Source organism: Vanacampus margaritifer, chromosome 1 (genome assembly GCF_051991255.1).
Source record: "Vanacampus margaritifer isolate UIUO_Vmar chromosome 1, RoL_Vmar_1.0, whole genome shotgun sequence".
Taxonomy (NCBI): domain Eukaryota; kingdom Metazoa; phylum Chordata; class Actinopteri; order Syngnathiformes; family Syngnathidae; genus Vanacampus; species Vanacampus margaritifer.
In genome coordinates, this window is record NC_135432.1 from 3,174,146 (window position 1) to 3,201,426 (window position 27,281).

General features: G+C 41.2%; 1 protein-coding gene across 2 annotated transcripts in view; it reads right to left on the reverse strand.

Annotated features, from left to right (window-relative positions):
* ncam2a (neural cell adhesion molecule 2a) overlaps positions 1–27,281 on the reverse strand; it is a 247,846-nt gene that overhangs the window by 39,826 nt on the left and 180,739 nt on the right. For both annotated transcript variants that reach the window (XM_077585630.1, XM_077585622.1), the window contains exons 3-6: positions 24,779–24,985; positions 19,065–19,208; positions 17,136–17,273; positions 9,747–9,864 (exon numbers count right to left, since the gene is read on the reverse strand). In XM_077585630.1, the coding sequence (XP_077441756.1) occupies positions 9,747–9,864; positions 17,136–17,273; positions 19,065–19,208; positions 24,779–24,985 (607 nt within the window). The remainder of the gene's footprint in view (positions 1–9,746; positions 9,865–17,135; positions 17,274–19,064; positions 19,209–24,778; positions 24,986–27,281) is intronic.

The window sequence follows — 27,281 nt, forward strand, 5'->3', positions numbered from 1 at the left end:
CTCGCTCGTGACTTCTAACTACAGACGCTCCCCTACTTACGAACATTCGAGCTACGAACAACGGTACATACGAACATGTCTGCGCGTACAGTATGTCGAAAAATGTTCGGAAAGAAATGCTGTAAGTTCGATTTTGTATTGCGCGTAGTGCTTCTTTCCGCCGCTAATACCGACGATTGGCGCTGTGAGAGCTCATTGGAGGCTGAGCAACGTGGCGAGGAGGAGGAGGAAGAAAACGCCGGTCCCCATGAAGCAGGAAATAACTTTTGAAGCCGATTCCAGCGACGACGAAGAATCTCTCATGATATAAAATCCTCCTCTTCCTCCTCCTCCATCATCTCCTTAAGCATCGAGTACATCTTCCAAAAGTAAGTTAAACTTCATTTTATTTATCTTATTACGTACATGTACATACTGTGTGTGTCTTTCGCTCTCTCTCTCTAACATACGTAGTACAGTACTGTACGTATTCTCTCCATTTTATTAAAAGTTTTTTTCAGTACAAACCAATGCAGGTTACTTGTACAAGCCTTAAACATACTTATATAAACCTTCAATATACTTATATAGGCTTTAAACATAAATTATAATACAAAATATAGCACTGAAGCAACTTACGAACAAATTCACCTTACGAACGATCGTCCGGAACATAACTCGTTCGTAAGGTGGGGAGCGTCTGTATTTTGTTGACATTGGGATTTTTAACTACATTGTTGCAATATGCCTGGCGGAAAAAGAGCTGACGAAATTGAGGAGATGAAATCTTATCTTGCAAAACTCAAAGAAATGGTCACCGAAATACTTGAAATAAAAAGAGCATCGAGCCACATCGGCAGTAAATTCAGCAGTTGAAGAAAGAGACACAAGAAAAAGATTGACGCATTGTCACCTTGGAACAAAAAAGTGGATGATTTGGAACAGAATCTTGGAATCAACAATGTGATAGTTACAGGTATCCAGAATGAACCATGCCGCGGCCCTTGGGCGAGAGCTGCGGCCAGCACAAGTGCAGTTGATTCTGACCGAGCTTCAGCCAACGAAACGGTCGAACAGCAAGTGAAAACTCAACTCAGAGATTTGGGATTAATTGTGGATCCAGCGGACATTCAGATGTGCTTTTCGTTTCCAACTGGTCTGATCAGGTTTGTTGACAGGAAGAAAGAGATTGCTCTTTTGAGAGAGAGCTACAGACTTAAAAGCAAACATGTCTACGTCAATGAAAATCTCACCAAAGGAAATGCTGACATTGCCAGAAGGGCGCGACCATGATGTACAATGCATTTTGGAGTGAATAATATATAAAAAATAATGGATTTATCGAGAACACGTGGACAAAAAGACTGTCGGATTTCCATCCAAACAAAAGAAGACTCATCTTCTCAGAAGAAAATACAGATCGTGAAAAGAGTGGAAGAATTTTGAGAGACAATAACTGCTATCAGTAACTCACATCATTAATTTGTGGATTATGTCTTCCCAAATGAAATTATTGTAAGGTCTTACTAATTAACCCAAAACTGGAGCTGTCATGATTTGAATAATGTTAATATAGCATATGATTACTCGCTGACACTGCCAAGGTGAACTCTTGTTTATACACCTGCATTGATAACGTATTGCTGTTCCTGTAAGAATGTAAACATTGTCTGGCTCGAATTCTGTTTGGACATTTGCTGTAACATGCAAAGCTGTCGTGAAATGGTTGCATTGTGGCTGCAATGTATTTGCTGTAAATAGTTACAATGGGATTGGTGAACATGGTTCCGGGATGTGGCTAGCGCCGGGTGGGCTGGCCTTGGTGAGCGCTCAGGAGTATCAAGATCTAAGCATCATCGGACGCTGGCAACAGTGGTGGCTGAACTGACCAGAATGGAGTGGACATTGCCGTGGACGCGATGGACAAAATGCAAGCCGATCGACTCTTCTGGAAGCCATAACGCGTGAAAGCTGATCCAAGGTCGGCGAAGACGCTACTGGTGAACAAGCATGCGATCGCCTTGGCTGCTCGCCTGATTGGGTGGGCCTGTTGGTGGCGTCCGGGAACCGATTGATCAATTCCAAATGATTGGTACTAGCTGCAACTGACACACAGACATTACTCAAGATGAACTGAGCAAGGAGTGTGCAGACTTAAGTCTGGGATTGATAACAATATGAATCAATGACTATCATAATCAATGTATATGACTGATGCGTATAATAAGAGTCGATGGGGACGGGTTACTAATAAGCCACGGCTTTTACCCGTCAGCCCTTCTTTTGGATGTCAATGTTGCAAATTATATTATGTGATCGATGTAACTTGAAATAATGTGTCTGAAAGGAAAACATGAATAAAACAAACAAATACAACAAAACAAACAACACTGAGCTCTGATGCAACAATTGGAAGAAATGTCTTCCTCAAATATATCTTGAATTGGTGAATAGTGAAATCCATGTTTTTTTTTGGTATGTCATCAAAATTCTTCGCACGTGCTACAACTTCTCAAAGTCTGTCACCCAGAGAGATCTTCTTCCTCTGCTCAGGCAGTGTGTCAGCGTTGTCAGGGCTGACGTGTATTGGCTACACTTGGCTGCAAGCTGCAGCCTTTAGCTGTGGTGTGGAATACAGCGTTGATAATCTTCATCGCGCACGCGTCACGCTGTGTGGCAGGTTCGATTTCCTAAACCCACTTGTCTTTTGACTCCTGGGAAAAAGTTTTTCCTCCAATTTTCCAAGGAAGAATTTGTGATGTGGCTTTCATATTGCGTCTCAAATGTACCATATGGTAAATGGCAGTTTTTACATTTACAGTACATATGAACGGGGTTGGGAGGGTTACTTTTAAAATGTATTCCATTACAGTTACAAAATATCTAAAAAATGTAGTAATGTAATCCAAGTACCATAATATTAAAGTAATGTAACTTGATACATTTTGGATTACTCCAATAACAAGTATGCTCATGAAGACAAAATAAAAATAAATATCACCACAATATATATATATATATATATATATATATATATATATATATATATATATATACTCTCTCTCTCTCTCATCGTATAAATTATAATCCCTCGAAATAATCCCCATTTTTATTTAATGTACCTGCAATCAGATTTTGGGATTTTTTCCCCCTGTATTGTAACGGAATACAGTTTTAAAAAATTGTATTCTGAATACGTAATGGCGGTACATGCATGCTGTTACTCCCCAAGCCTGTATATAAACAAACATAACGGTCACAAATGACAATCTAGAGCCTTACAACAAAGCACACATGACTTTATGTTTACAGGTTGCCGCTCTTACTGAAAAATAATAGAATAGGTATGAAAACACATTTTTATTCTCCGCCTGTTTATTTGATGGCATTGATAAGGCCGACATTCATTCTGAAGATGGCCCCCGTTTTCTTTTCAAACCTCAGCCGTTGTGCAACTGAATTGAAAAGAGATAAGAGACCAAATATAGAATATGCTGATGGACTTTTGCGTGAGGTCACGTGTTGCATGCCAACGAGAAAGGTAGATATTGGGAACTTGGGAAATGTGTGGCGAGACATACGCACACACAAACAATGCAACAGTGTGGCGCTGGCTCCTGTAGGAAGAGTGAGCAAAAATAATTGAAAGTCAGCAGAGGAAACAGCAGAGCCAAGTAATAATAACGTCGGCCAGCCAAAGAGGAAATGAAGAGGGGGCCTCATCTTCGGCACGGGCAGCATGGGACAGGCGGCTCGCTGGATGTCATTATGCTGACTGACAGCCAGTCCATTACCCAAGATGCATGGGTGCGAGGCCAAACGGCCTGCTGACAAGAAATGCAACTGGGGACGGTGGTTACTTAGAGGTTAAATTAATAACGTTTGTGAGGGCAGTGGAGTCTGCATGACTTAACTTTCTCCGTTCTTTATGATTCATGAATTGTTGTGCAAACTGGACAAGGGGTTAAAGGTGAGTGCTGGCCTGTTTTAGCATCATAGTAGCCATGTTTAGTCAAGGAGTTCTGCACTTAACTCTTTCACTGCCATTGACGTTGATAGACGTCAAGTAAAAACCTACGGAGCACTGCCAATGACGTCTAAAGACGTCATCCAATTTTTTTTATTTTTTTTTTGAAACGGGTGCGGGCAAGGCTTCCGGAGCTTTTGGTGAAAGTTTCCAGCCGGTCTGTTGTGCCTAATGACTATTTTTGGCCCCTAGAGGGCAGCGATGACTCTCTTTTGACAAGATCGGGTGGGCGTCAGCAGAGGCGGAGCTAGAGTGTCGAGCAGGAGATGAGAATGGAAGACAAAGGAAAAATGGCGGCCGGTCGCGAGGAGCTCACGCCCGAGCCGTTTTTTTCAAAGACCAAAAGCATCGGTGAAAGAGCACATTGTTGACGACGATGATCATCATCGATGATGAAGATGAGGGTGGTGACTCCGTGGTTAGGAAGCATTGACGCGGCAGTAGAAGACGTTAGATGGAGCTAGATGGAGGAGGGAACGGGCAATGGCGAGCGTTTGCAAGCAGCTCTACACTTACAAGACGAAAGGCATCGACCAACGCTAAAATAGTACATTGATGACGACGATGATCATCCTCGATGATGATGAAGGTGAATCCGAGCTTGACGGCGAAATTGGAACCGCTGACGCGGCGGCTATGACGGTGTCGTAACGTGGAGCGCAACCGAGCACGCACAGGCGGACGTTCGATTGGACGACGGAGAGTGCCCCGAGTCCAATGCATATTCATCGGAGGAAGTGTGTACAGTCTGCTACTTGCTTTTTATTCCCCGGAAAAAAAGCCCGTCAAGAAAGTGTAACGTTTGCACGCAAAACGGACCAATGCGAAAGTGAAAGTAAACTGTTGTGCGAGTACTGGCGTCTCCTTGCACGCAGGAGAGCGTTACAAAAAGAAAAACTGTATTTGAAACATCCACATAATTGTAAGTAGTACCACAGTTGCACACATTTGTAAATAGTTTGCGAAATTGTTTTGTCAAATTGTTACACTGTTGAATGGAAATAAACGTATTTTGCAATCAAAAAACACTTTTTCATTGTTGGTGAAAGCGTTTTACAGAAGTAAAGCACTATTTAGGTGTTTGTGGCATCATTCATGGACAAAAAGAAGTGTACAATTCACTAGAGTGCATGAAATAACATTGTTTCACAAAAAGCTCTTTTTCTCCGTTTTTTGTTTCAAAACAGAGAATTTCGGTGAAACTAACCATTTTCTATTGTTGATTACTGAAGAACGGAATAAGGTAGAAACAAAGGAAGAGGTCATGTTTATGTGGATAAAACCCTAAACCTAAATACAAATCGATACTAATGTTCATCATTTGTTATCTTTAGACACTTTTAACCTGCAGTTTAAAGTGTTGGAAAATGCTTAAGAACAAACTACCTCTCTTAGACACTTGAACACGCTGAGAAGTGTTGTAAAACTCCGCCTCTTCCTCACTCTACCTTAAGACTAAAAGACTGGATGCGTTTCAGACAATATACAGTAAAAATAGTTAGGTAAGGTCAGGGGTCTCAAACTCAACGTATGTGGGAGCCACTGTATGTGTGTGTCAATAAGTCCACAAAGAGGGGTTCAAGTATTCAAAAAGTACAACTAATCCAATCTTCTCAAACTTTATTAAACACTGTTCAGAACATTAACGGTTCTTCAGAACATACACAAAATTGGTGACCTGGTCCACTCTCTCATCTCCCTGCTACTATTCATACTCGTCAGCGTGTCAAGTTGAGTGACGACGTCTGATTTCTTGAGTAATCCATCTCTGGTTCTTGAAATTGGCTGTTGTCGTGGCCATCCTCTCTTTTCATGGTAGGTAATGAAAAAGACTTCACTGGCACTGGGTGACAGGATAGCTTTTCCTTCCACTTGGTGTCATTACTTTTCGCTGAACGATGTCATGAGCCTGAACTATAGTAGCCCAAAATATTATTTGAAGAGAGAATTTAGTTCGGTGTTGCAGCATTGTTTGTAGATAAGAATGAAGAGCGGATTATGTCAATTTTTGAAGTGAAAAAAATCAAGGAACCAGTTACAATTTATTTTTGTATGGCTGTAAAGTGAAGAGATCTGTCGTTTGAGTAAGCGGCTGACTGTGAAGAACAGTTTTTTGGAGTTACCCGGTTTATTGTTAATGAGTGTGGAGTAATGAACTGACCTGACCTTGGAGGGAGCTTTTCCATATCATTTGCGATGCTCCCAGTAGGCCAACTTATGCACCGTCAGGCCAGATGTTTTGAAAGCACGCTCCAGGACACGGCCAGACCTCTTCATCCCTCTGAGTTCACTCGTAAACCAGGGTGCGGCACGGGTGAAAGGGACAGTCCGGGTTGTTAATGGAGCATGACTGTCCAAGATGGAGCTGAGGCTCGTATTGTAGTAATCCACTAAATCATTGACTGATGAGAATGGAGAGGGGGAGAGCTGTTGGAGATGCGAGTTGAGAGAGGAGGAGTCAAAGTGTTTGATGTTTCTGAAGGTGATATTGCGTTTTGGTTTTGTGAGGGATGAGGATGTTGGGACCCTGAAGGTGACTGCCAGGTGATCGGAGACACTGCCATGGTGCACCTCAAGGCCAGTGACTGGGAGGGAGTCAGTTATTGCAAGGTCCAGTGTGTGCCCCCTGTTGTGTGTGAGGCTGTCCACAAACTGCTGAAGATTCAGGCAGTCGGAGGCCCGTCGACAGTTGCGCGAGTCCACATGTATATTCAAATCACCAAGAAGTGTTGAGTAAGTAGTACAGAGTGAAATTATGAAGTTATGGATATCAGAGATGAAGGATGGTTGACAAGAGACATTTCAATGCTGCTGCGATGGATAACAGCAAGGCCACCACCCCGGCCAGTTGTGCGGGCTTTATGCAAATAGAAATACCCAGGTGGGCAGGCCTCATTAAGGGAGGCATAGTTGCCAGGCTGTTGCCAAGTCTCTGTCAATTCCTCTGTCCAGAATATAGCCGTGAATGAGTCCAGATTTATTTGACAACGACTGCACGTTAAATTGTTCAAATGTAATATGGGCGTTAAGATCCACTTTCTTAAGGGAGCGGAGAATACTGTAATCCACTCCAGGTCTTCCAAAGCGCCGTTCACTCCCATCCATAACAGGGCCAGGAGTAGCGTCGCTCTGATGATGCAATCGATAACGCAGCCGTTTGGCGATCAGAGTGATGTGACGACGCTATGATCACCGCACGATGAATGGAACGGGGTCGGTGAGGAAGATCCAGTGAGGTTCCGCTGGATGTTGTGAGTCCGGATCGGCTGCGTCGACGTGGCGGCCGGCAACATGCTGCGTGATGAGCCCTCGATGCTAACAGCTAGCCAGGGTCCAGGTGAGCGGCGCCGGACGGTAGCCACACAGAGAAGGTCGATGCACAGCCCCCAGGGTGACGACACCTCACCCGCAGATCCCCAGCGGAAGGTAGAGCCAATGCAGGGTCCGTAGATTTTGCTGAGACTGATGGGTCTCAGCAGTGCGAGAATAACAACGGCTACTACTGCTAGCATGGCCATGCTAGCACAAAAGACTGCAGGCGGGTTTTGAAAGCGGCAGCTTTTAGAGGTCGGATGCCATCGCCAACAATATAGTTCAGCTTGACTCGGTCGGAGATGGCACCAAAGCTAGGGATGGTTTGGACGGAGTTTTTATTTTTTATGCAGAGAAGAATACCACAACAACGCCAGCGTCCTCCCCACACTCACGTCCCCTATTTATGCTAAGATGCCAAAAGAGGATGTTCACCAAGGCGATCGAACCCTCAACCTCAGGGATAGCAAGTGGCAAAATGGCCGCAACCCTGAGATGGATAAAAATGACTGGATTTTGCTGCTTAACTCATATTCCACAAATGCAATATTAATCTGAATGCTGTGTTTAGAAAAGTGAAGTGCATAGAACATATTGTAAAAAGAACGTTTTTTGGGTCAACTTCTTTAATCCAGTCTTGATTCCCATTTTTAAAAAAGCCTTCAGTAGTAAGTATTTTTTAAATAAATTGCACTTTATAATATTATACTTTCACACAAGTGACTCCGTAATCTTTAGTGTTTTTTTTTTTTTTTTTGCAGAGGATTAAATAAATAAATAAATAACCAAATGAAAGTTGCCATCGCCAACATTATCGTTCAGATTGACTCGGTCGGAGATGGCACCAAAGCTAGGGATGGTTTGGACGGAGCTTTTATTTTTTACGCAGAGAAGAATACCACAACAACGCCAGCGTCCTCCCCGCACTCACGCCCCCCATTTATGCTAAGATGCCAAAAGAGGATGTTCACCAAGGCGATCGAACCCTCAACCTCAGGGATAGCAAGTGGCAAAATGGCCGCAACCCTGAGATGGATAAAAATGACTGGATTTTGCTGCTAAACTCATATTCCACAAATGCAATATTAATCTGAATGCTGTGTTTAGAAAAGTGAAGTGCATAGAACATATTGTAAAAAGAACGTTTTTTTGGGTCAACTTCTTTAATCCAGTCTTGATTCCCATTTTTAAAAAAGCCTTTAGTAGTAAGCATTTTTTAAATAAATTGCACTTTATAATATTATACTTTCACACAAGTGACTCCGTAATCTTTAGTGTTGTTTTTTTTTTTTTTTTGCAGAGGATTAAATAAATAAATAAATAACCAAATGAAATTTGCATACAGTAGGCAAGATGTAATTTTGTCCCCTTTTAGAGGTCGGATGCCATCGCCAACATTATCGTTCAGATTGACTCGGTCGGAGATGGCACCAAAGCTAGGGATGGTTTGGACGGAGTTTTTATTTTTTATGCAGAGAAGAATACCACAACAATGCCAGCGTCCTCCCCGCACTCACATTTATGCTAAGATGCCACAAGAGGACGTTCACCAAGGCAATCGAACCCTCAACCTCAGGGATACCAGACGACCACCCTACCACTGATCAGGCGTATGCATGGTTTGCAAATTTGTTATGATCCAAATTCGGATCGCTAATCCTTGTCAGGGGTCTGTGCCCGACTGGATCAATGTGTTTTGTGTGTTTCCCAATCATTCCTTGGTTGAGACCATTGATTTCAGCGTCTGTATGAGGAATTTGAACCAGACGTGCCTGAGGTCAAAAGATGAAAGTTGTTAGATGTTGTTTGTTCATATTGCTCCATCTCAGTAGTCAGCATGATGTTAAAATTGATAATACATTCATATGACAAATGTATTAGTAGCTTTCAAACATTATATTAACAAGCTGCAGCGCAGACCTCAGGGCAGCATCAAAGTGCATAACTGATCAATGCTAAGAGGGCTAAATGAAATGAAAGTTACGGGCCATTGGCAGCAAGTAATTGGCTGCACCACAGGAAACAATCACTTATTTGCTGTTATCAATAGACGCTCAGGTGGAAATAGCAAGTTTTCTGTAAGCTAATTGTCTCATGACGAGGTGCAAAGCTGTCAGCGCGGTGTCAAATGCTCATCAGGCACTCATTTTCACGCCTCTGCTCCCAAAGCACCGTGCGCTATTACGGTACGGCTGGCGAGGGTTCTGAGCGAAGGAGGAACAGAAATTCCTCAGAGCCACGAAAGCTCATCGACTTGATCTATAACCAGCAAACCACAGCTCCTTGTTTTCCCTCGAGGAAGTATTGACACATTCATGAACACAAATACTATATGGCTTCGTTGTTTTGCAAGAGCTGCAGTTTGGCAAATCTTGAGCTATTAATTGCAAGAGTGATGCATACTGCTTTGGTCAATTTGAGGAGTTACCTGTGCCATGTTACGAGAGGGTCAGGAGATCCCGAGGTGAAGCACGTAAAGGTGACTGACTCCTGGTAGTCGGCAGTGGCGTTGAATGACTGTTGGGAAACCGACAGAACCGGAGGGACTGTGGACACAAAGAGAAAGAACAGCGTCATAAAACGTCACACAAGCGTATCCAAATTGTGAGCTGCCACAAAAGTGCAAAATGTGCAATTTGGAATCGATCTGGATAAAACACGCTTTGATTTCTTAAATTCTGAATGGTCATTAACCTTCATTAACGCATGCACGATTTCTTCCAAATAAATGAAATTAAACAAGATATGATTTCCTGTGGCGGCACGGTGGCTGACTGGTTAGCACGTCTGCCTCCCAGTGCAGAGGACGTGAGATCGAGTCCGGGCTTTGGCCTTCCTGGGTGGAGTTTGCATGTTCTCCCCGTGCTTGCGTGGGTTTTCTCCGGGTACTCCGGTTTCCTCCCACATTCCAAAAACATGCATGGCAGGTTGATTGGACACTCCAAATTGTCCATAGGTGAGATTGTGAGTATGGTTGTTCGTCTCTGTGTGCCCTGCAGTTGACTGGCAGCCAGTTCAGGGTGTACCCCGCCTACTGCCCGAAGCCAGCTGGGATAGGCTCCAGCAACCCCCGCGACCCTTGTGAGGACAAGCGGTAAAAGAAAATGGATGGATGGATGATTTCTTGATTGCAAATAAAAACAAAGAAACGTGTATAAACAACCTCCCTGGCAGAGATAATCAGATAAGGGTGTAATTACTCAAATCCTTTTGTAGTGAGTAAAACATTTACACAAAGTCCTCAAGTTACAGCGGACTTCCATTCCTACGCTGGCGATGTAACCCGAATTTCGAAGTCGGATTTCTCCGTTTAAGTCGATATTTACATCAAAATACTTTGTACAGTACTTTTTTTGCGCGACCCGGAAAAGCCGGAACCAATATTTCACGTTTCCGCTGACGGACGGCAGAGCTGCGCTACGAACACGGAAATGTGACGCGCTTGATGGCGAGCCGACCTGCTGATGGACGTCCGTTGCTGGAGGTAATAACAACACAACTTTAAATAACTTTAAATAACACCCAGGAAACACTGCAGCTAAAAATTCGAACACAACAAAATAAAAACAGTTAAAAGCTAAAAGAAAACAGAATAAAAGGCGAAAACAAATCTAAAAGACAATATGACAAAAGGAACTAGGAACTAAGAAAGAAAAAAAAGGGTTTTGTAACAATATGCACCATTTGGACATTTACAATGCTTAAATATCAGGGGATAACTGTAATTAAATAATGATTCTATTTAAATTTACTGCCCATAAATGTAAAAAAAAACTACTAAAAGATTCAATGCAAATATATTGTACTTAAAAGTTAAATACAACTAAATAGAGATGGGCAATAAATCAAATACATTTTTATTAATTGTCATTTTAAAAATCGAGTAGTTGAAAATGTGCTAAATCGTGAAATTTAATTTTGTCGTCTGGATTAGTAAGAGTTATTGTTCTTATGCTGTGTTCAATCCAGATGCTTTTGTGACTTGTAATTTTTCAAACTACTGTATGAATGTTAAGTTTATGTTAAAACTGATTTTGAATCAGTTCCGGTATACATTACTGTTGTCTGAACATTTGGCACAGGAATTATTTTTGAATAAATGAAACCTTCAAATAAACGTTTGGATTAAACTCGATTAAAATCGGAATCGTCCTGATGACTGAAAAACAAAAACAAAAGGATTTCATTTTTTGGCCATATCGCCCAACAACTAAACTATACTTAACAAATGTACTGTCCTGGATTCAAATTTTTTTGAAGCCACTGTAATTCTTCACATAGGCTACTACTAAAGGGAGCCTGGGAACCACTAATGGTACCACAATTTGAAAATTGCTTTGTTAATTTCCCCTTAGCGGAGGTTGGAGTGACCTCACCTATCAAACATCAAAAGCTTTCCTGGGTTAAAAGTGGTCTAAGCAAAAATCAAACACTGAGTCATTTTCAACAGTAGCGATTTTGCAGTTGAGAGAAGCAAACATCTGCCTGATGTGATAACCATTGATTTCTAAGTCAATCGATTTTTGCTCCCAAGTGCTTCGGACTATTCCTTTGCAATACGTTCTCATGCCAAAGCAACCTTGTTAACTGGGCACAGCGTTTCAAAAGAGCAAACCAACAAACATTCTTGTGTACATACAGCCACGAAAACTGCGCATATGTCACTCTGAGGTCGACATACATGCACAGTCGCAAGGCATGTGGACGTAATGCCAGCAAGTTAAACATGCGCAGAGCATCAATATTTGGACAAAAGTATTTGGACACCCCCATTCCGCCTCCAAGATGTCAAAGCAAAAGAAAAGTGTGTGTTAAATCTAACCAGGGGGCTGATTGTATAACAGCAAAAGCACGCTGTAGTTTGGTGTACTGAAGGCTTTTAAGACTGTCAGGAAAGCACTCAAGGGATTGTGGGACCTTGTCAAAACAAGTCATTGCGCACACAGAAGGAGCGACAGCCGGTCCCGCAGTGCGCAGAATAACTTGAAAATGAAACACCGAATGTAACATACACTATATACCAGACATGATACCCACAGGAAGGGAGGATCATTAAAACATGGAATTAATCCCCCTTGCCGCTAATAATAGCTCCCACTCTTTCCACAATGAGGAAAACTCATTCAGAAAAACAAAACAAAAAACATTTATGAGGTTAAAGGTCATTGGATGAGACCCTAATCCAGCAACAGTCCAGTGAAGTTCTTCAATATGACGCTAAACTATTGACCTTCCGATCAACGCCTACATGTTCGTGTCCATGTTTTGGACGTGTTTATTCAGTAATTAGGATTCTGTTACCAAAAACATAAATGAGGATCATCTTGACAGACAGAACGGTTTGTTTTCACCGACAGCTGAAAAGAGTAACATTGTGGCTACTCGATGTGAGTGGGCAATCGAACAATTAATGTGCCCGGGAAGGATAAAAGAGACATCAGGAAGATGACATTCTTTCGTTGGGACAAAATTACATCTTGCCTACTGTATGCAATTTTCATTTGGTTATTCATTTATTTATTTAATCCTCTGCAAAAAAAAAATAAAACATCACTAAAGAGTCACGGAGTCACTTGTGTGAAAGTATAATATTATAAAGCGCAATTTATTTAAAAAATACTTACTACTAAAGGCTTTTTTAAAAATGGGAATCAAGACTGGATTGTTGACCCAAAAAACATTCTTTTTACAATATGTTCTATGCACTTCACTTTTCTCAACACAGCATTCAGATTAATATTGCATTAATATTATATTAATATTGCATACTTTTATGGGATATGAGTTAAGCAGCAAAATCCAGTCATTTTTATCCATCTCAGGGGGCGGCCATTTTGCCACTTGCTGTCGACTGAAGATGACATCAATGTCGCTCAAGTCTGAGGTAACAACCAATCACAGTGCAGATTCACAAAACAGGTGAGCTGTGATTGGTCATTGCCTGAGCAACTGTGATGTCATCTTCAGTCCACAGCAAGTGGCAAAATGGCCGCAACCCTGAGATGGATAAAAATGGCTGGATTTTGCGCCATAACTCATATCCCATAAAAGTAATATTAATCAGAATGTCATGTTTACACTAGTGAGGTCACATATAACATATTATTGTCAAGAAATGTTTAAGGTTGACTTCCACTTTAAGCAGCAAAGTCCACCCGTTTTCATCCATCCACAGGCGGCCATTTTGCCACTTGCTGTTGACTGAAAATGACATCACAGGTGCTCAGTGCTCACATGACCAAACTCAGAAAACAGGTGACCTGTGATTGGTTGTTACATGAGCCCTGAGCAACTGTGACGTTATTTTGATATCACAATGACACCCCCCTGAGATGGATCAAAACAGGTCAATCTCGTTGCTTAATTTATATTCTATAATCACAATATTAATCAGAATACCGCGTTTAGACAAGTGGGGGGTGCATAGAACATATACAGTACTGTAATTGTAATTAATGGCATTCATTTCCATAGGGAAAGATGTTTTGAGTTTTAACCCTGGAGAACCCAAGAACCCTTTTCTTGTTTGGAAAATTATGAATATACATTAAATGACTGTTTTTTCAATTTTAACCCTTGTTTTTGAACTAGCTCAGAGTTGCTAATTTATCAATATATATATATAAAACATACTCCTAGGCATTCTGCAACATGATATGAAATAGATTAACAAAAACAACACAATTTTACCAGCTGATGGTTTGCTGAGAAGATGGTTTTGTTTGGATTGATTTCCAGCTCAACAAAACCGCATGCTTGTTGCCAGCCATCTTGTCACCACCACTCTGGCTCATGTAAGTGCAATATTCATCCACTAGATGGCCCCATGCAGGGGTCAGAAGTGGCACTCTGGACTTTTGAAGTTAAATTTGTAAAAAAAAAAAAAAAAAAAAAAAGGTCTTTGTTATTTGAGTAGCAGAATTTATGGGGCCAAATTTGACCCTGTGGGTTCTGCAGGGTTAAATGTGTGGCAATGAAATAAACTCATCTCGTGGCACCACCGCACTTTACACGCCACATTTTCACAGTGCATTCCCACACACCAACAACAGATTGCACTGACTGACGTTGCTAGCCAAGCAGGATCATTTTCCAATCTTATTAAGCCATCTTAAACGTGCAGTCAATGGCAAAGACTGAGTCCTGCAATGAGCTTCTAAGCCTGGCTTGAACAATCGCTGCTTGGGAGCAACTTGCCTCAACAAATCCCTTGATGAATGTCACACAGAGCCATGTTTTAGCTTATTCCTCTACATTTTTAAAGCAGTGGATGAAAAGCTTATCGCAGCTTTTCTGTGTGATTCATTCTCAAGGTGTTCTGCAGCCTATTAGCCGTATCGCCTTCGGGTTGATTGACCCTCCTCGTCAAGACCCCCCCGTCATTAATGGTCCAAGGGAGACAAGCAGTTCCAGTGGCTCACCCACTGCAGCTATGTTTGCTGAATTGCTAGTAAAAAAAATAAAATAAAAAAAAATAAAAAAAATGGTAGGCCTACTTATCAACTGAGGTATGAATATTTATGACTCCGAATGGAAGGAGAAAAGTATACTGTAAGCGGCTTGCACCCTGCTTTTAGTCTCATTGCGCATGACTGCGTCCGGCAACGTCTGTTAACACGGTGCTGAAGTAGTCAAACCCGACACTTCCTCTGGCTCACCGTCGACAAAACAGCATGACTGAGTGTTGCTACGAGCCAAAATGGAAGTGCGAGGAGGACGCATGCTTGAGGTTCAGGCGGAGAATTTTTACCACGCAGAGCAAGAGGTACAAGAGGACACACTGAGCAAAATCAAAGAGAAAAATAGAGATAAGAGATAGAGAGACTTGTTATTACATTTCCACTTGACTTCCCACCCAAGCCTTTGAGGTGCTATCATGTCAAGAAGATTTATTTTAAAACTCATTTTGATCCCAATGTAGGCAGGATAGCCAGAAGCCGCGGTCTATGTGAGCTATGGTCTTCATTCCGCTTCTAATCTCCTCCTGGGGTCTGCAGACAAGACTTCTTTTTCCCCCCCTTCTATCTCTTTGTTTATTTTACATCCCCCAGCAGCTGATTGATAAAACTGCTTCATGTACCTGAGCCTCGCAGCTATCCACTCCATCTCGAGCTGCTTGCGTACGTTCATGGACATGCTGTACTTCTCCGGAGAAATAGTCAACTGTTTGAGGTTTCACTTATTTTCAAGTGGATTTTTTTGTTCACGTACAAAGGGAAGGAAGGAGAGTTTTTTTTTCTTTTATAAACTGGATTCTGTTGATTTCTGAAGTGTGTATCTCAGACGGCAATTACATTTTAAGGCCATGAGTTTTTATTTATTTATTATATACTCAACAAAAATATAAACTCAACACTTTTGTTTCTGGTCCCATTTTCATGAGATGAACTCAAAGATACACAATATCACCATTTTTCTCAAATATTGTTCATGAGCCAGTCCAAATCTGTGATAGTGAGCACTTCTTCTTTGCCGAGATAATCAATCCCACCTCACAGGTGTGCCATATCAAGATGTTTGTTTCGGGAGGGGGGGGGGGGGGGTTCTTCTCTTCTCTTCTCTTCTAAACACTAGATAAACACTGGATGTATACACATGAAATCCATCTCAATCATTATCTCTGGGCTTCTGTTAAAGTGTGGTGGTCATTTTTTCCTAAACCATTTCGCCCCCCCCCCCCCCCCCCGACCTGTATTTTGCCATTTTGTTGTGCTTTGCCATAAGCGAGACATTTTGGGGCGAAAGTCAATGTTTACCACTTCAGCCAATCAGAGAGCGGAGGGCGTGTTGCTGGTCACTGCAGGCATTCGGACGATTGCATACAAGCAGAGCGGCTTCAGCGATAGCAAAATAAATAAATGAATAAATTAAAAGGCTTCAGGGATAGTTCACTAATGGCGGACAGCATGAAAAAGTATTCCACTACAAAATGTGCAGCGGATAGAAGATGAAGAGCAACGCGGAGTTGGCCTGCTTGTAAGGTAAGTGCTAAACACGGAAAATGTTAGCTTGCTAATGTAGCAACATGCTAGGCTGCTAAGTCACACTGTAAGGGTAACTCAACAATATAGAACGAGGGACAAATAGGCGAATGCCGTTTCCTTTTTTTTTGGGGGGGGGGGGGGTCATGGGAGGAGTCCGTTTTGAATGGTTTGTTTACAAACAGAAGAGGGAAAAACTTTAGACCATGCCTTTAAGAACATTTCAACACTTCAAAGTGGTTAAAAAATTAAAACAAAAAAGACAAACAATAACATGATGTGGATCGTGTCCAAAAGTAGAGATTGTGAAAAAAATATTAAATTGAGCCATATTTGGACTTTCAAGAATCCTGCTTGATTTGCAACACGCATGTTAAAGTGACGGTCGAATGGAGGCAAAGTGAAGTTTGTCACACCCTCGGCCATTACGCAATCCATTGTGCCGCCGCCCGACACTGCGATTGTTGCTGCCATGTGTGACAAATCAATAAACACGCTTCTCCCAGTTTAAGTGGTGAGCAATATTGAACACAATTCATGCTCATTGGGGGGCCGAGGGACAATCTAATGTGGACAGGATAGCAGCAGGTCAACCATTACAGGACACGAATGATCCGAGATGTGCTAGTGGATGAATACAAATCAGGAAATCGAAAGTTTAGCGCTCGTTTTTTTTGAGCGGGCTGACATTTCCAATTGCATATATGGAATAAAAAGAAAATGCAATGTGACTATTGCATGAGACTCGATCGCATTCGGAACACTGGGCGTTGACCTTTACAAAATCACTAGGTCTGTTTGCGCGGAAATCTATGGTTGATATTGATGAAACTCACCGTTGACCACCACGGCGATATCCACAAAGTCGATCTCGCCACGAGCCTCCACGCTGGCCTCGCAGCGGTAAACGCCCTCGTCTGCTTTGGTCACATGGTGAATCTGCAGGCTGTTGTTTGGCAGCACTTTGAACCTGCCTGCGTTGCACAAGAGAGAGAAAAAAAAAATCTGACGAACAAGAGAATCCTGATAAGCTTGTTTATGAAAATTGCAAAAGAAAATTGCCACATTGTCAATCTTCTTTTGCGCACATTTACCCGATAAAGTTGACACAGATAAACACTCCCATTGTTGGTTGCAACGACAATCACATTTCTCTATAAAATACATTTGTGATGTGTGTTCTATCTACACTGAGTACAACCTCAAAAGTCAAACAGTAATTCAGTTTGAAAACTGCACCCGAGTTGGACAAAAACCGAACGGATTAACTCTCACACGAAAAGCATGGAAGGTAACAGTGATGTTGAAGATGAACTGTTTTCACTTCTACAACTCGATAAAGCTCACAGTTTGACCCAGGAACCGAGGAATCATTGCTCTATTATTTTCTATGTGAAAATGTTATACATTTGAACAACTCAGAATCTGATCTGTGCTTAACTTGTTTTTAAAAATAACACTGATAACATACCGGATTGCTTTTTTGTCAAAACAAAGCTGAACAAAATTGAACCAAGAATGCTTGCCCACTAAAATATGCCTTCAGCTACCAACTAAATGTCATCAATTCTAGGACGCATATAACAGATTGTACACTGAGCTTTGTTGAGGCGAGGATAAGCTTTAGCTGGTCCTTGAAAGCTGCTGATGAATGTTCACCTGTTTCAAAGCCATTGGCTGTAAGGAAAAGGGATACATTTTTTTTAAAAAAGTCGTACACGACAACACTTCCTGATCCGCTATCAGCTGACTAAACACTAACCAATCAGAAGCTAGCATACTTTAGGTAAATGCAAGTGAATGACGGAGAGCAGCAGATTCGACGCGACAACTTAGCTACTTGTACAAAAAAATACCAAAATGTATCAATGTGTAAATAATAATTCTGGAAACATAAATGTACAAGTCATTTATTTTAAACAAATTAACTTAGATGCTTAATCGTTTGAAATTGGGAATGCTTAACATGATACGGTTAAAGCCATTATTGTCTCCTTATTTAAAAACCCGACTGAAAAGTATCGGCACAAACATCCGAGTAGTGCGTTACGTGTATTTCTCGTGAGTTTTTTCTCGCAACTCTGCCACTTTATAAAGTTGCTAATTTGCGTCTTTATAAAGTCGCAAATTTGCGAGTTTCTTTTTCTCGAACAAAGCATATATTTATACGTGACCCTAATACGCCATCGTACCTAACCAGGGCTGGACTGGCCATCAGATGCCCGGTGGGCCGGCCGCCTCTTCTGGGGCCCATGCAGTGTCTTTTAATGATTATTTTTCCTACATTTTACCCCGAGAGACTTGCCCACAATTTAGAGGCTACCAGTCCGATAATCCATTTCAAATTCAGATAGCAAACTGAAACATCATCAATAAACATCGGTGGCAGAACTGAAGAAGTTGGGCAAGGTCAGGCCGGGTGGGCGTACCCAAGTCAAAATGCCAGGGCCGATTTTTCGTGCCAGTCCAGCCCTGCTGACGACACCCTTGTCATTCATACAATCGGAAGAAATACCCACACGGCTTTTGGTATATCCACACGGCATTTATTTATTTATTTTTGTCATCTGGGAGAATCATCACACGATGATGCTGAATATGCTCGGGGTAAGTCGCTTTTAGTATGTTAAATTCACCAGCACCGAAAAACAGTCATGTGACATCAAGCATAATCGTACAATCGAGAAACCTTTGGAGTTAGCGGAACTGAACGTTCCAAAAAGTCAAGCTTCAAAGATTCCGAAACAGACGTCATTTCAACTTACTGTGGCGCTCCCCGGCGATCTCCCGGCCCTGGTAGGACCACACGACCTCCGGCACCGGTGAACTGATGACATCACAAACCACCTCCGCCGACTCGCCATAGCGGAACTCTTGCGGCGACTGAATGTCTCGAAAAGTCAGCCTCTCTGCAAGATGAAATGAAATTTGCTTTGTTATTGGAAACGTTCATTATGCAGGAAAAATTTGAGTTCATCGTGCGAAAGTTGACTTTGTTTTCCAACAAAAACTAAATACCAGATAATAAGCATAGCGATGGAAAGCACACGCTTCTGAGTTCAACCATTGGATTTGACATCATTCTACATTATAGACATTTTAGACACTTCTCTGCTTTGTGCTTTTCTCACCAAAATCAAATACAACCTAACACCATTATCACTTACTTTGTGAGGCAAAATTCAAAATAAATGTGAAGAGGACACTGCCAATTGCAGCGTATGCCAACAATTTTTTTATGTTGATTGTCATCATTTTACTTCAATCCGTGCATTTGTAACAAATCTCTGGTCGGATAACTGCTACTTGGACCTAAAAGTGATTTCAAGACTTGGGCTGGGTCGGGTAAATCGATCACAAACCCAAGATTGTACTGTATTCAGTTTGTTAGCACCCTCTATTGGTGAAAAGTTGATATTACACTCAAGTAATTCATTGCCACGGTGATATTTTTTATTATTTACACCGGTTGTCTAAACATGGTGAAGTTGCATTTAGCTGTTATGCTGCACAAAAATCGATATTGAATGGATTTTCTTTTTCAAGCCCGATATCAATTCATAAAACCATGAATCAATTATTTTGATATTTCTTTTTCCAATAAATATATAAGAAAATAGAATTTTAAAGGCCGAGTTTTTTTTGGGTTAATTTTACTGTTCTCTTGACATTTATTGTTCACATGAATTCAGTACTTTCTCAAATTTATGAAAGAGCTGACTTATTGAACTTTGACAATTCAGAATCTTCTAAATTTATATTTTGAATTATTGAATTAGAATTATGAAAATATAAAATATGCCATTGTTTGTGTAACACTTAATTGATTATAACACTAAATCATTTAACCAGTTACAGTAATTTCCGGACTGTAAGGCGCACCTAACTACAAGCCACGCTCGCTAAATTTGGGGAACACTCAAGTTTGTTACACATATAAGCCGCACCTGACTATAAGCCGCAGGTGTTTTAATGTTACCGCACCGTGTTCCCGCTACTTTCTTTTCCATAATGAGGGTGCAAATTGTCTCGCTCTCGTTCTGTCTCTCCGACTGTATTTGGGCTCACTTGCTTTGTTTTGCTCTGCCTGACGCTCTTGCGCTTCCTTTATAGTGCGCCCCCTTGTGATCAGATGGATAAGCCGCACCTTTGCATTAGCCGCAGGGTCGAATGCAAGTGAAAAAAATAGCGGCTAGTCCTCTGCAAAATTTCATTTGGAATTTAATATTTGTGGATTTTGTTTTTATATCATGTCCTAGATATTTAAGAAGACTTGACGTTACATAATCAACCAACTAACCATCCAACCAACCTTTATGTATCACCTTTCAAAATTTAAAGCGCAAAAACAAAATAAAAGGCAAAAACAAAGCTATAAGACAATATGATAAAAGAAACTCAATCTCAGTTTGACGTGACTCAAATTGAATAAAAAATAACGAAAATGAATCGAACTGAACTCTTGTGAATTGAAAGGAGGAAATTAGAATCGATACCCAGCCCTGCAACCCACCCATTTTTATCCGGGGTTAGGTGGCTGGGAATCGACATATAGCTTAAAGATAAATTCATAAGATGGCTCGATTATTGGATGGGATAATCGATAGGCTAATCACTTGTAAAACGATTCCATAGTGACGCCCCCAGCCAAAACCTGCTCTTCTTCAACACTGCGAGGCAACCACTTCTCATCACCTCCGAGTTGCATTCGGAAGCCACACATAAATCAAGCAACACTGCCCTATCAGTCTTCTCCATTAACAGGCTACAACATTAGCATTTTGCTGCTTGATTTATGTCAAGCTGCTTTCCCTCCGACTGCACCGTCCGCCTGCGTACGTGTCTGGCATGTCAGTGCTGTCATTAACTTCAAGCTACCGTGCGTATTTGTCATTCATTCCAGTGCTTTCTTATGATTTATCTCTCATGTTCTTCCTCTTATTTGCTGCTTGTGCTCCTGTTGAAGGCTCAAAGGCTCATTTATTTTGTTTGCATCCTCATCCTCCAGGCGAGAGGCGCCTCCGAGAGGGGAGCATCCTGTGCGCAGAATGCCGCACACATCACAAACATGACACTGAAGAGGTGAGTAACGGCAATTTGGTTGTTGGTCTGCACGTCAGTCTGAAAACATGATTACAGCTGTCAAACGTAATCGATTAATCGACAAGTAATCGGTTATCAAATGAATCGACAAATATTTTAATAATCGTTTGGAGCCATTTTCTAAAATTTAGAATGATCCCGCCAAAATTATCGATTAATCGACAAGTAATCGATTATCAAATTAATTAAAAGTTATTTTAATAATCGAATAATCGTTTAGAGCCGTTTTTTTTTTAAATAAAAAATTGTCCAAATCCTTTGATTTCAGCATATCACCAGTAATTGTTGAGTGATTTCTATAGTCCTTCATGATCTTCTGTGTTTAATCAAAATAAGACATTTGCAAACATCTGTTTTTACTTTGGAACACAACGACCGAACCGGAAACATAGTACAATATCACCAACCCCCCACTTTTTTTTTTTTTTTTTATCACTACACGATATGTACAAAATAAACACCAATCACTGGTCAAGAAACAGTAATCGGGGGGGGGGGGGGGGGTAATGCTTTTGTAATACACTTTAATGCCAAATTAAAATGAATCCGATTAGTTGATGAATTGATTGAATAATGGAAAGATTAATCGATTCAAAAAATATTCAATTGTGACAGCACTAAACATGATCAGCAATTGCGTTTCGCAACTGATTCAGTCTCATCTTCATTGGCCCAGTTTTCTTTCCAGTCGCACATTTGACAAAGTAATAGCAGCCGCCAGCCAGCAATAACCCAACTCAATCTCTCTGCACCCGCATCTGTGTGGGTTACACCAGGTCGTGTTTCTAGTCCGGATGCAGGTGCCAGTCAGGGCAGCATGATTAGAAGCAGCCGTCATGGAGTTGTCAGATCCTTCCTGACAGTATGTTGACACTTTTCCTCTCGCCGGCAATGAATTTCATGTCAAACACTGAGTAGCGTCCTGGCTGGCCTGTTGCCTGAGGGCTCTTTGGCCGGCTCGTCGGCTGCTCGTCGGCTCGCCGGCTCAGGCTTCAGGTAGACTTTCATGTAGATGTACACTGAGGGCTGGAGCGATTGATGGTTAGTTGGTTGCTATGGAAACTATGTTTTTGTAGGAGCTGGCAGCGGCAGGTGAGATTGAGGCTGCGAAGTCTCCCCTAACATCTCATTGCAAGACGATGAAAAAGGTGACCAACGCATTAAGATTAGAGTGTGTGTGTGTGTGTGTGTGTGTGTGTACTAAATGTTTGATTGAGTTGCTCATGTCACCCTTGCATGTTGACGCTCTATTTTATTCCATTATTTTACATACAGTATATATATAATTTATTTATATTGTTATTATATTTTATTTTATTTTAGTTCTATTTTTATTGCAAAATTGACTGTTTATTTGGAATATGTTCTCAAAATAGCATCAGTGTTACTATAGTTCGAACAATTGCTAGTTTGTTCAAATGTGCGATTTCACTTTACATGCATCACAACTTTCAAGATCCTGAATAATGAAAAAATGGCAAATAAAAACTTGCTTCCAAAATTTCACGTAAGCATCAGAAACCTCTTTGAATACCATCAATTCAATAATATGTTCTATGCAGCCCCACTAGTCTAAATATGGTATTTTGTTTAATATTGCTTTCGCAGCAAAATCCAGCAGTTTTGATCAATGTCGTCCAAGGCGTCCATTTTGCCACTTGCTGTCGAGTGTTGGCTGAAGATGACATCACAGTTGCTCAGGGCTCAATGACCAATCGCAGCTCACCTGTTTTCTGAAGCTGAGCTGTGATTGGCTGTTTCCCGAGCCCTGAGCAACTTTGATGTCATCTTCAGTCGACGGCAAGTGGCAAAATGGCCGCCCCCTGACATGATTAATATTCCACAAATGTAATATTAATCATAACGTCATGTTTAGACTAGTGAGGTTGCATATAAGATATTATTGTCAAGAAATATTTAAGCTTGACTTCCCATTTAAAAATCACAAACGGTAACTACAGTGCTACCTCGGAGTTTGAACATAATTCGTTCCTGCGAAGTGTTCAAAGTCGGCTTCCCGTTTTCAAGGTACATTCGGCTTAGCTCGCTTTGCTTGGGTGTTCGAACTCCAAAAATGAGTTCAAACTCCGGGGCATTTTTTACTCCGATTTTTGGGTTAAAGTCCGATTTGTATGAATTCCGAGACGTTCAAACTCCGAGGCATTTTTGACTCAGATTTTTGGGTTGAAGGCCGATTTGTACGAATTCCGAGACGTTCAAACTCCGAGGCATTTTTTACTCAGATTTTTGGGTTGAAATCCGATTTGTACGAATTCCGAGACGTTCAAACTCCGAGGCATTTTTGACTCAGATTTTTGGGTTGAAGGCCGATTTGTACGAATTCCGAGACGTTCAAACTCCGAGGCATTTTTTACTCAGATTTTTGGGTTGAAATCCGATTTGTACGAATTCCGAGACGTTCAAACTCCGAGGCATTTTTGACTTCGATTTTTGGGTTGAAGTCTGATTTGTACGAATTCCGAGAGGTTCAAACTCCGAGGCATTTTTTACTCAGATTTTTGGGTTAAAGTTCGATTTGTATGAATTCCGAGACGTTCAAAATCTGAGGCATTTTTGACTCCGATTTTTGGGTTGAAGTCCGATTTGTACGAATTCCGAGAGGTTCAAACTCTGAGGCATTTTTTACTCCGATTTTTGGGTTGAAGTCCGATTTGTACGAATTCCGAGACGTTCAAACTCCGAGGCATTTTTGACTCCGATTTTTGGGTTGAAGTCTGAATTGTACGAATTCCGAGAGGTTCAAACTCCGAGGCATTTTTTACTCAGATTTTTGGGTTAAAGTCCGATTTGTACGAATTCCGAGACATTCAAACTCCGAAGTTCCGCTGCAGTGATTGAGATGAAACAGAGGCCCTTGCACTTGTGATGAATCCTACTACAATGTGCTCTATTTTCCTTTGAACGTGACAAAAACCTCGCAGATTGGAAGTCATCGAGCAGGTCGCCTCCACAGCACAAACGCGGGCCCAATTCCGAGTTGGCTTTAATGGTACCGGCCTCACAATGGATGGAACGGTCTGTGTAAATACTGAACAACACTCCACTTCTTCCCTTCCTTTGTGCCTCATAACAAAGTTTTTGCTGGGAAATAGTGCTGGGTCAGCAAGGAAGGTTGCCTCAGTGGCGTATCCCTCATTATGCCTGGCAGGATCAGAGTCCCACAGCGTGGTTACAAGTCATTATACTTTAATTACAAGACAGAGAGGGAACATACACACACATAATCCTACGCATGCACATAAAAGCCTTTCCAAATCACTCAAATATGCAGATTTATTGAGCCGCAACGCGATTATTAGCCGGTGTGTTAAAAGGCAAGATGTCACACCGGGCGCAGTCAACGCGTCGAGCTTACGGTAAATCTCCAGCACCACCGAGGCCTCCGCCGTGCGCCCGCTGGCTTCGGTGGCCTGGCAGCGGTAGATGCCGGCGTCCTCGACGATGGCGTTGTAGATGATGAGGCGGGATCGCGACGTCTCCGTGTGCAGCGCCATCCGCTTGGAGGCCGCCACGCGCTCGCCCTGAGGGTTGTACCATTCCAGCCTCACCGGCTCGCCGATCGCTGCAAAGCCGAGAAGCAAAAGTCGGAATGAGGTCAAGATTGCTCAAGTTGAAGATCATGTTTCGCTGACGACTTGCGGGACAAAGTAGCAGACAATTCCAGAGATGACATTTTCATCTTGGATTTACTGTAGATAATTAATTGGCCCGATTTTCAATTCCATTTTTAATGATTCATTTGATGACCAAAATGTTATTTTAATATTTACTTTTTGCCCTTGTTACAAACTACATGAATTTTTGTACACTCTAAAAAATGGACCGATCCGCTCCATGGGTCAATTTGAACCAACTTTCTGGGTTGCTTTATACAAAATCACCACCTTTTTTGACCCAAGTAAAAAATCTGACCAATATTTATAAGTTGTTTTATACTAAATACCCATTTCTTGCCTCAAAACTGGGACAAATTGACCCATAAAGTGGATCAAGCCATTTTTTTATCCATAATTGGGTTACCTTTGACCCAACTGTTTTTAGAGGGTAACTTTATAAAATGAATAAATAAATTAATTAATTAAAAAAGAAACTTGAAAATGAACTAACTAAATTGCTCCCAAAAATGTATAAATACATTCTATTTTAAATGTTTTAAGTGTCCCAAAAACATATTTATACGTTTGTTTAATGTATTATTATTATTTTTTTATGCTAGAGCATACATAAGGCTTTGATACAGCCTCTGACCTGAAGAGGTCGCTTAAAGCAATGGTAGTTATTACAAAAAAAGTGGCCAGCAGGTGGCAGCAGAGCAAAAGAGATGAACCAGGGCCATGTAAAAAAAAATAAAAAATCTTTTACTCATAATTCTAAATAGGTTTGTGAATAATAATGACATTTAGCTATATTCTAATGCTAATTGCTGCAAAACGGAAACATATAGAAATATACTTCTTTTTTTTTTCCCTGACGAAAGAAGAGACTCATGTTTCATTTGGTAGGTTTAATATTTTTACAGCAATAGAACAATCAAATCAAATCAAAATCAAATGACAAACTAAACAGATGTAGCAATGATGCCCTCTACTGGACAAATTAGACAATACATCAGTGACTCGTATTTCACCGTGAGTATACGGCCACAGGCGATAAACACACAAACGATAAATTGCCTCATTAAGTAAACTAAGTAAAAAAAAAAAAAAACTTTAAATTGATTAACCAAGTTTTTACTGGCGTCTACAAAGACCCGCCAAACCTTACCGGATATCCTCAAAACTTGTCCGTCTCCAAAAAGGGACGGTGCCTAGAAACAATGAAAACCTGAGCAAGGCATCCCGATGTATATTTTAAGTAGTTTACATCAATATTAAATCCATTTTCGGTGCACCGTCAACATCCCTAATTATAACCTATAAATCCAAATGTTAATGAAGTCTTACCATTTTTTTTTAAATTCACCCAATTTTGAATTAAAATGAATGTGTCTGTCTTGGTACCTCTTTTAGCCTCTATAACACAAGTTTTGTTTTTTTGTTTTTTTTTACATATGAGCTGTTTGGCCGATTTTGTGCTTTGACTTACAAGCAACAGTTTCAGATATGAACAATATGATGGTAGTGAACTCAACTCACTTCACAAGGCCGATAAACAATTCTTAAAAAGAAAACAAAGGCTTCAACCTGTTTAATTCCACTCTCATTTGAAGTATATTATCAAAATTAAAACAAGGATAATTAAGCATTATGCATTTAATGTCACTCTGGCTGGATTTAACCGGCTAAAAATGGCCAGAATGAACATTTTCTCATCGATCTAAGTGAGACGCCGCCTTGTCACGTCACGTGATATTCTTGGCTTAAGTGCTTGCAGGAAATAAGTGCGATGACACAACCAAAGCTGGCCTTGCATATTTTACACGTATTTGTGCTTATTTTGCAGGTTTCCCGCTGATATCCGTCGAGCCGTACCCGTTAGCATCCTATCACCTGTCTGCATTTCACACCCGGCGTGCCAGTTAAATGTCTGTCATGACAGGTTGCGGCGTGCTGTGTTGGTTTTTTTTAACGCCCGTCCAAGCTCCTCGCTGTCTTCACAACGGCAATTTGTGGAAAACCCTGTCAGACATCATTTCAAATCTGCATAAGCGCTCCCATAATTATTGATTGGATTCCTTTCCCGCCGCAGCACCCTGACAGCTGACGGTCGGCTTTCGGAAATGGCTGATGAACCGTACGGCGAGACCCCGCCAATGACGATTTATATTAAATATGACTTCAATTACGAGGAGGACGTGAGGAAATGTGAAGCCATTCTGAGCGCTAAAGCGGCGTTTTGAACACAAAAAGGTTATCACA